We start from the raw sequence: 10,211 nt of genomic DNA on the forward strand, positions 1-10,211 counted from the left end.
TTTTTTTTTTTTTTTTCTTTTTTTTTTTGGTATAGAAATTGCTAGAATACTCTGAAAATACTCTTAATGTCACATGATAGCAACACATAATATCTGTGTGTATGTGCACAAATGCATGCATTTGTGTGCACGCACGTGTGTGTGTGTTTGTGTATGCATGAATACATGCATGTGTGTTAAGTTTATCACAGCCTTTCGCAGGCTATTTTGGCTACTAAATATACAAAAGTGCAAAATGAACGAGTTAGCTGTTTATCGGTTGATTGTTTCCTTCCCATCTCTCGTCGGACTTATAAGATTCCAATCACGGGTGTTATGTCATTCCACAATTCAATTCACTCAGCCTGTTAGTGCTTCATTGTGATTCCTCAGTCTTTCATTCTCACAAACTGGCATTTTTATAAGCAGAAATCTCCTCCATTGCGATATACTTTACAGGCACCTCACAGACTCTAAATATCCAAGACATTCTCTTCCACGTTGTCTGAGAGAATATTTTAGATTTTCAAGTCCAACATCATTCTATCACTCTACAAGTCATTTCAGCAGATAAATTCTGATGTGTTCTTAAAAAGGTTCAACTGCACGACATGTCTTCAATCACAGGAGGAGAGCTATATAAGAAATCCAAGCTACATAATCTCACAGTAAACCTTTTACAGTTACACATTGCTTAAAGCTAAATTCATTGATATGTTTGGTTTTGTTTTTTTTTTCTTCAAAGAGCTCTGGTATCAAAAGAATCTTAACAATTGTTTGTTTGTCATTCTGTTTTTCACAGGCATGTAACGTAAATGCCTTGTACTTGCACAAAGTACGGTCGTAGTTTGTGTGTGTCGTTATTATTTAACAGTTAATTAGTTGTCCATAAAAGATTGAATCATACGACTTCCGTTTGTGATGCATGTTGTTGCAATCAAGAATTGGTAACCTGTCAAAAGATAAAATATTGTTAGATGAATAAATAATAATTTGTGTGTGTGTGTGTGATTGGCACTCTGTTGGTTACGACAAGGGTTCTGATCTACAGAACTGCCGTCAAATTAATGTGTAAGTGGCTGAGCACTCCACAAACATTTGTACCCTTAACATAGTTAACATGTGCATAAAACACACACACACACACACACACATATATACATCTGTATGCAATGGGATTCTTTCAGTTTCTGTCTAAAATTCATTTGCAAGGTTTTGGTCAGCTCAGAGCTATAAAAGAAGACACTTGCCCAAGGTGCTAATTACTACTGTTATTAAAGAGGCAAAAAAGCAGCATAAAATATTTTAGTTTCCTTTCCCTGTATGTTATGAACTGTGAAGTCATGTGAACTAGTGATTACAGTATTTAACATGTAATAGTACAGTTCATGGGTTCAATTTCTAGATCAGGTAGCATGTTGTGTCCTTGGGCAAGGCACTTCATTTCACATTGCTCCAGCATACTCAGCTGAAAATGAGATCCTCTCAGCAACAGAACTGTACTTCAACCCTTTCACTGTAAAATTAAACTTCATGATTATTCCAGTAATGGTTTTAGATATCTACCAAAACCAAAATAAAATTGGTATTTTCTGAAAGTCATGTTGCTTCAATAAACTTGACCTGTTTCAGCAGAAAATAGTTTCAAACATGACATTCCTCGACAAAAGACAGATTGGTATATAAAACTGCTTTCCGGAGTTAAGGGTAAAGGTAATGAAATTTTGAGGAGATATATCCGATTTCCATAGTAAAAGAGTTAACCCAAAATCATCATCAACATTTAATGCCCATTTTTCATGCTGGCATGAGATGGATGGCTTGACAGTAACTGGCAAAGCTAGGGGCCTCACCAGGTTCCATAGTCTGTTTCAGCTTGGTTTCTACAGCTGCAAGCCCTTCCCAACACCAACCACTTTACAGAGTGTACTGGGTGCTTTTCACATGGCACCATTATGAATGCTTTTTACATGACACCAGCACCAGTGCTTTTTACATGGTACCAGCACCCACACCAATGCTTTTTATGCAGCACCCTGGTTCTAGGATGTGGCCATGCTGGGGCACCATCTTGAATGGTTTAGTTCATCAAATCAACACCAGTCTGGGTCTAATTCTGCTGTGATGGATGGGTCTTCTTAAGTACAGCAGTGCACCACATATCTCAGTCCTCTGTCAAAACTGATACAGCACAAAGGATGGTGGTGAAGTCTTGAAAGTATTACAACACTGATCTCACCCATTCTAATTAAGTCATAAAATAAAATCAAATGGTAAAGAACTAACATTTACTTCTCCAAACATTGTTTCCAATCAAGGAGTTCGATACAAGGATAAAAAGAAATAATGCCCTCACCTTTTTCACGCCCCAGTAAACGTAGTGCTGCTATTTCTGCAAATGTGCATCCACCAAGGAAAAATACCATCACTACTCTGGCAGCAGGATAATCAGAAGAACCTCTTGATTTGCCTGTAATGAAGAAGGAAAAAATAAAGACAGGACATACGGGATTAGAAGATGAAGTATCGGCAAGGTTTGGGGGATTTTTTTTTAAATTTTATTTTAGGTACAGCTAGCCATGTAGTTAAGAAGCTCGTTTTGCAACCACGTGGTTTCAGGTTCAGTCTCACTACACGGTACCTTGGGCAAGTGTCATTTATTATAGCTCCAGGATGACCAATGCCTTGTGAGTGGATTTGGTAGATGAAAACTGAGAGATCCATAGTCTAACCTACATGCTAAATTTCTTGCTAAACTCATTTCTAACCCTCTCAACTTGCTAACAACATTTCTGGAAGTGGCTCCATGGCTACACTCAGTTTTCTTAACAAACACAAAACTACACTGCATCAGAACTGTGTGAAAGGTTATCTTCAGATCAATGGATACAAAGTATAGCTCGCTCTTTCCTAAAAACCAACTACAACTCAAAATTCAAACAGCATCAGTGATATTCCATTACTCAAATAGAAAATTCAAACAGCATCGAAGTCTTTCTTTTACTCTCATAATCTGTTGGACTCATCAAAGTTGGAATCAATAGGATTCGAAATCAGAATCTAGCAAGAATCCAGAATAATACCACAAACACTTTGTTTGATTGTCCAACAATTCTGCCAATTTGCCACTTAAATATACTATGTCTAAAAATAGACATGATGGTCATAGTTGGGATGTCTTTGATCATAGGGTTGTTTGAACAGGGAAGATTTGGATTCAACAACATAACCAAGAAGGAACTTACCTTTAGGAATAGGAGATCGTATACTACAGAATGTTTCACCAGGCAATAATTTTGTCACATCTTCCAAACCAGTGAAACCATTTCTACTTAGAACCTGTCATTAATATAAAAGTAAATATTTACTACACAATCAGATTTCAAATATTTCAAAAGAATTATCACATATTTTGGGAAATTTTGAAAATACTGCAAATATTCTATTACGTTTTGATCAGAAATGTGTATCACACACACGCTCAGAAGATGTGAGAGGTACTGGAGGGCGCTTAATTATCAATATATTACTCTCTTCAAACTAGGTGTCTTGCTATACAGGAGATACATTTCTTTCTCACAATCTGCAAGAATGGGTGAGAGTAGCTGGAAGGGACAGGGTGCCAGAGCATACTCACAAGGTACAAGAAGGCGAGTATAAGAGGGAATATAGTCCATGGATTATGAGGGAAGGAAAGAGTGGGTAATTTCACTAGAATGTGGAGTAGAGTGACAGATGAGTAGAAATTGGGCAAGAAATGGATGTAGCGAATGACAAAAGAAAGTGTTTGGTTGAAGCATTAGATTGTGGTACTAGAGCTAAAAGTGGATATTTTACCTACCTCCTCAACCAGCCGGCACGAGGTTGGAGTATACGCACCACTAAAAACATATGACATATCACGGGGACTTTTTAAACTGATGTCTTCAGCAGATTTGGGAACCTTTAAAAGCAAAGAAAAAGAAAAAAGAAAAAACATATTGATGAGTATGGGGAGGGGGATTTGTTTTTCATATCAGGAAGGAGCAGATAATTCAGATCATCAAACAACTGAACCACCACCACCACCACCACAAGTTCCACTACCACAGCTGCTATTATCGACATCATCAGAGTGTTGACCCTTTTACTATGAAAATCAGCTACATCCATTCAAAATTTCATTACCTTTATCTGCAGAAAGACGTTTTAGATACCAGTCTATCTTTTATCGAGACATATCAAGTTTGTTGAGGTTAAGGGACTTGCAGAAAATACCAATACTATTTTTTCTTTGTTTTTCTTTTTTTGGTAGCTATTTAACCCTTTTGTTACTGTATTTATTTTGAGATGCTCTGTTTCTTTCAATTACTTTAAATATAACAAAGAATTTAGTAAAATAACTTAGTTATCATTCAGCGAGTGTTAGGAACATAAATTGTGCCAATAATATCAATGTAGCTGTGAGGTCTTCATCCTCTACAAGAGTGCAGGAATCTCCAAAATACAGCTTGATCTCCAGCACAACACACCTAACTATTCAATAATGTAGTCCTAATACACCTGTTTGTTGTTCCTTCACCTGTCTCCGTCTTTTGTCTTCTGTACATTTGAACCATAGATGTATAATACAGAGTGGAGGCGCAATGGCCCAGTGGTTAGGGCAGCGGACTCACGGTCATAGGATCGCGGTTTCGATTCCCGGACAGGATGTTGTGAGTGTTTATTGAGCGAAAACACCTAAAAGCTCCACGAGGCTCCTGCAGGGGATGGTGGCGAACCCTGCTGTACTCTTCAACCATAACTTTCTCTCACTCTTACTTCCTGTTTCTGTTGTGCCTGTAATTCAAAGGGTCAGCCTTGTCACACTGTGTCACACTAAATATCCCCGAAAACTACGTTAAGGGTACACATGTCTGTGGAGTGCTCAGCCACTTGCACGTTAATTTCACGAGCAGGCTGTTCCGTTGATCGGATCAACTGGAACCCTCGACATCGTAAGCGATGGAGTGCCAACATATAATACACAGGAGAAAGCAGTGATGGTCATGGTCAGAACACCCTTGATCATAAGTCTGTTCAGTAAAGGCTGACTGGTGGGGAGGGACAAAGAAAAAACAAATAACAACAAGAACAACATGTACGAATGTACTTACTAGGTTGAGTTTTTTCACTAAAGCTTGGTAGCTGCTCCTCTTGGCCATTGCTGCTACTCCAGCAGCCATTTTCCCAAGGGGTTTACTCAGGGATTGCTCTTGTTCCATGAACAGATGGAGTTTGCGCAGGTTATGTAAAGTTGGCAACATATCAAAGCCATATGTCTACAAATGATAATGTAAAGGAAACTTTAACAAACAAAATTTTAATTCAAATGAAATTCTATTGTTCAGAAAAGTTCATGGTGTCACGTAACAAAAGACTATGAATTTCTTGATTATATTCCTAACAAAAAGCAAAAATTGATTCAGTAAAACAATTAACCTCTTTGTTATAAAATGCTTGGAACATAACTTGACAGAATAGTTCTTACACAAAATTATAATGGAAGGTTTTAATATAAATATGATCAACAGGTGTGGCTGTGTGGTAAGAATCTTGCTTCTCAACCACATGGTTCCGGGTTCAGTCCCACCATGTGACACCTTGGGCAAGTGTCTTCTACTATAGCCTCAGGCTGACCTAAGCCATATGAGTGGATTTGGTAGACAGAAACTGAAAGAAGCCCGTCACATATATATATTTATATATATATATATGTGGCCGTTGCCAGTACCACCTGACTGGCCTTCGTAGGATTTTCAAGCGAGATCATTGCCAGTACCCCTGGACTGGGTCTTGTGCGGGTGGCACATAAAATACACCATCTTGGGAGTGGCCGTTGCCAGTACCGCCTGACTGGCCTTCGTGCGGGTGACACGTAAAAGCACCCACTACACTCTCTGAGTGGTTGGCGTTAGGAAGGGCATCCAGCTGTAGAAACTCTGCCAAATCAGATTGGAGCCTGGTGTAGCCATCTGGTTCACCAGTCCTCAGTCAAATTGTCCAACCCATGCTAGCATGGAAAGTGGACGTTAAACGACGATGATGATGATGATGATGTATATCTCTATGTGTCTGTCCCTCCGTCACTGCTTGACAACTGGTGTTGGTGTGTTTATGCCCTGTAACTTAGCAGTTTGGCAAAAGAGACCAACAGAATAAGCACTAGGCTATAAAAAATAAATCCTGGGGTCGATTTATTTGACTAAAACCCTTGAAGGTGGTGCTCCAGCATGGCAGCATTCAAATGACTGAAACAAGTAAAAGAATAAAAGAATATAAAACAGGTGGTTTTTGTGTCATAGAATTAGAGATGGCCCCAACTAAGTTAGTATTAAAAGGGCTTAAGGGGTAAACTACTAACCGCAATTTCACAAGTTCAACCCATGTTATTAGCCAATGTATTATGGCTCTAAATAATTACTCAACACGTGTTGCTTAGAGTTTACTTCTGATGAAAGTAAAAATCTGAAAAGTAATCTTCTCTTTCTCTTTCTCCATGTCTCCACTCTTCAGAAAATGTAGGCCACTAAAATATTCTTCATCCTTTATATTTCAGCTCCCTATAGAACACAGGCAATCATTACAGGTTCCTTCATTATCTTTAGCTCCCCAATGAAATAGAGACCATCAATATATTCCTTGTTCTTTAGCTTCCCCATAAAAAACAGGCTACTAACACATTCCTTTTTTTTTGACTTTCAACTCCCTATGGAACATAAGGCATCAGCATAATCCTCTTCCTTTACCACTCAGTTCCCCAATTCCCAATCCACGGAACGTATGACATCAACATATTCTTTGCAAGTATTCTTATTCAGAGAAATCCTTTCCAACAACTTCCAGTTCTACAGCCCAGTGCAAGAAGACACTTGCTCAAACCATGCAGTTGCAGTGAATTCCAAACCATGTGGATACAAAGTAAGCTTCTAAACCACAAAAAAAATAAAATAAAACAATTGAATGTGAAACGACTGCTACACCCGTATGTCACATGAGGGATTTGATCTTTAAGTCTTTTAACAGAAACGAAGAAAGCATCCGGAAACTAACATGAATAAACTGTATTGACAACTGCTTGTAGTGTTTGGAATTAATACCATCATTTGTCAGGGAAAGTAGACAAAGAAGCCTCAGTGTCTGTTCACAGTTGAACTGAAATAAAAAGAATGATAATGGAATATTAAACAGCTGTTTCAGAGATTTGGTAACAAACAGATGCAGCATTGGATAAAAATGAATGATAGAAGTAATCAGAATGGCATCACAAAAAATTTTTTTTTTTAATTATTATTAATTATTGTTGGGTGATCTGTGTGTCACACAGAAGACTAACTGTGGTCCATGGTGTGAAACAAGAGGTGGTTGATCTAAGGTGTGAAACAACACTGCAAACGGAGAGATACCGATACTTATGGCTACATGCACATACATACAGATCAAATTCTTACATCTTCTCTGACTTGAGGAAACATTATATCATTAAATAAATGCTGATACACACCTACCTTTAGGTTGCTACTGGTTTCTATAAAAGACAGATATCTTTTATAGATAAGTTTTACTCTCACTGCCTACTTATGACATCAAACCAGATAGCTTAATATATTTAACCCTTTAATGTTCAGATTACTCAGTCAAATGTAATGCTTTTTTATTCAAATTGTTACGATAAAGCAGTTGTATACTGTCAACTCAATGTGACAGTCCCAATAAAGGAATCATACTGCTGCTATGTAGCCCTAGGAAGCTGGACCGCTTCCTGTTGGCCTTGACACATTTCCTGTATCCTTATATTTGCGAGGGGGAGACAAGCACTCCCACCCAGCTCAGTGTGTATTCAGGGACATGTTTCTGAGTCATTGCTCATCATCAGCCTGAAGTAGCAACACTAGCCACAAATGGCCCATCCTTGTTTTGTCCTGTCCATCTTTTTATTGTATTTCCTGTCTTCATGTCGTCTATCTGTCTGGATGTTTTATTGTTGTCTGTTGCGTTCTTGTTCCACTTTTTAGATTTATATATATCATCATTATCATCATCATCGTTTAACGTCTGCTTTCCATGCTGGCATAGGTTGGACGGTTTGACTGGGGGCTGGCAAGCCAGAAGGCTGTACCTGGCTCCAATCTGATCTGGCAAAGTTTCTACAACTGGATGCCCTTGCTAATGCCAACCACCCCCGAGAGTGCAGTGGGCGCTTTTTCCATGCTACTGGCAGAAGGGCCAGTCAGGCGGTACTGGCAACAACCACGCTCAAATGGTGCTTTTTACATGCCACCGGTACAGGAGCCAGTCAGGCAGCACTGGCAACGACCACGCTCGAATGGTGCTTTTTACATGTCAATGTGTGTGTGTGTGTGTGTGTGTGTGTGTGTGTGTGTGTGTGTGTGTGTGTGTGTGTGTGTGTGTGTGTTTGTGCGCGTGTTTGTGTGTGTGTGTGTGTGTGTGTGTTCTTGTTGTGTTTGTACCCTACCACCACTTGACAACAAAAGTCGGTTTCTTTACAGTGCTGTATCTCTTCAAGACAGTGCCCCAGCATGGCCACAGTCCAATGAGAGAAGCAAGTAAAAGATGAAAGACAAAAGATTACTTCCTGTGACAAAGTAATTGGGTGCAGTGCCGACCCACCTTTCTGTTGATACACTCTTCAATAAAATTAATGTTTTCTTTTGTATCGCTACCTTCCAGCAGACCTGAAATGACAAAAGAAATGAAGAAATGTTATTCAATCTTGAAATCCAGACAGTTTTTGATGCAATGTTAATGTTTTAAACCATTCAACATTATATTTTAAAATGAAAGGAATACATTTTAACATTGATTTTAGTATTAACTGAAGTTTTATTTTCCTGAAGCAACAGTCAGTATGTTTAACTGCTTCATGTAGGGGATGACAAATAGAGTTGATCCTGATCCCCTGATTTGTCTTAATCTATTAATGGAAGATTATATGTTACTGATGAGCCAATTAAGGTATCTATTCAGTTGCTAGACTTACTAAAAATAGCAGCCAATTCTCTTCCAAATTACACAAGTAATGATTAGATAATGTAGTCCTAGATTCACTATGTCTGAAAAACAGATAAGATGACCATAACGGAAACAACTTTGATTATAGATCTACTCAACTAGGGCATACTTAGGGCTAAACCACAACATATTGACCATGGAGAGTAAAAATAGATGTAGTGATATTTATGCCTTTCCCAAGTGCTTTTGTAATGTAAATGAAAGGGGGAAAAAACAATACAAATGAAGTGGCGATGCAACATCCATTGATCAATTGTTATTATTGCTGACAACAAAAATATGGATTCTCATAAACATATTTCCTTTATCTATCTCTGATCAGTCACTGCACTGAATTCTATCCATAATTGACATTAAGACAATTTTATTATCTGATCTCTTTTTCCACTAATGAAATGTCCTGTTTCTGTTTGCAGATATTATTATACCTTCCAGACAGATCTTCGAAAGACCACAGGTTAAATGTTTGATATAACCAAAACGTTTTAGGGAGTTGCAGTGTGGAAAACACATAGGTAAATGCAGTGTAATCTTGTCAGTGATAAGGTTGCAGTTCACATGACGAAAATTCTGACACCATTTAACAAATAACAAATGTTTAAGTGATATTTTTGAATCATTAACTTGTGTTTTCCATGCTGCAATCGTTTTAGTTTCAACACATGACCTCAGATCACATCTCTTGGGCTACATGATAAGAGGTTAGAGTATGATATATATATATATATATATATATATACATACATATATATATATATATAAATATTGTGGCACTCTGTTGGTTATGACGACAAGGGTTCCAGTTGATCCAATCAACGGAACAGCTTGCTCATGAAATTAACATGCAAGTGGCTGAGCACTCCACAGACACATGCACCCTTAACGTAGTTCTTGGGAAGATTCAGCATGACCCAGAGAGTGACAAGGCTAGCCCTTTGAAATACAGGTACAAGAGAAGCAGGAAGAAAGAGTGAGAGAAAACTGTGGTGAAAGAGTACAGCAGGGTTCGCCACCACCTCCTGCTGGAGCCTCATGAAGCTTCAGGTGTTTTCACTCAATAAACACTCACGACTGGTCAGGGAATCGAAACTGTGATCCTACGACCACGAGTCCGCTGCCCTAACCACTGGGCCATTGCTCCTCCACATGTATAAATATATATATATATATATATATATATA

At 38.4% G+C, this 10,211-nt stretch overlaps 1 protein-coding gene across 1 annotated transcript in view; it reads right to left on the reverse strand.

Moving 5' to 3' along the window:
• The window catches only part of LOC106870122 (vacuolar protein sorting-associated protein 33B), a 24,760-nt gene continuing 14,549 nt past the window's right edge, over positions 1 to 10,211 (reverse strand). The window contains exons 13-19 of the mRNA XM_052972049.1: positions 8,629 to 8,693; positions 7,051 to 7,152; positions 5,115 to 5,279; positions 3,821 to 3,922; positions 3,225 to 3,318; positions 2,336 to 2,449; positions 1 to 931 (exon numbers count right to left, since the gene is read on the reverse strand). Coding sequence (XP_052828009.1) covers positions 858 to 931; positions 2,336 to 2,449; positions 3,225 to 3,318; positions 3,821 to 3,922; positions 5,115 to 5,279; positions 7,051 to 7,152; positions 8,629 to 8,693 — 716 coding nt within the window. The 3' untranslated portion in view covers positions 1 to 857. The remainder of the gene's footprint in view (positions 932 to 2,335; positions 2,450 to 3,224; positions 3,319 to 3,820; positions 3,923 to 5,114; positions 5,280 to 7,050; positions 7,153 to 8,628; positions 8,694 to 10,211) is intronic.

Source organism: Octopus bimaculoides, chromosome 12 (genome assembly GCF_001194135.2).
Source record: "Octopus bimaculoides isolate UCB-OBI-ISO-001 chromosome 12, ASM119413v2, whole genome shotgun sequence".
In the NCBI taxonomy this organism is placed as follows: domain Eukaryota; kingdom Metazoa; phylum Mollusca; class Cephalopoda; order Octopoda; family Octopodidae; genus Octopus; species Octopus bimaculoides.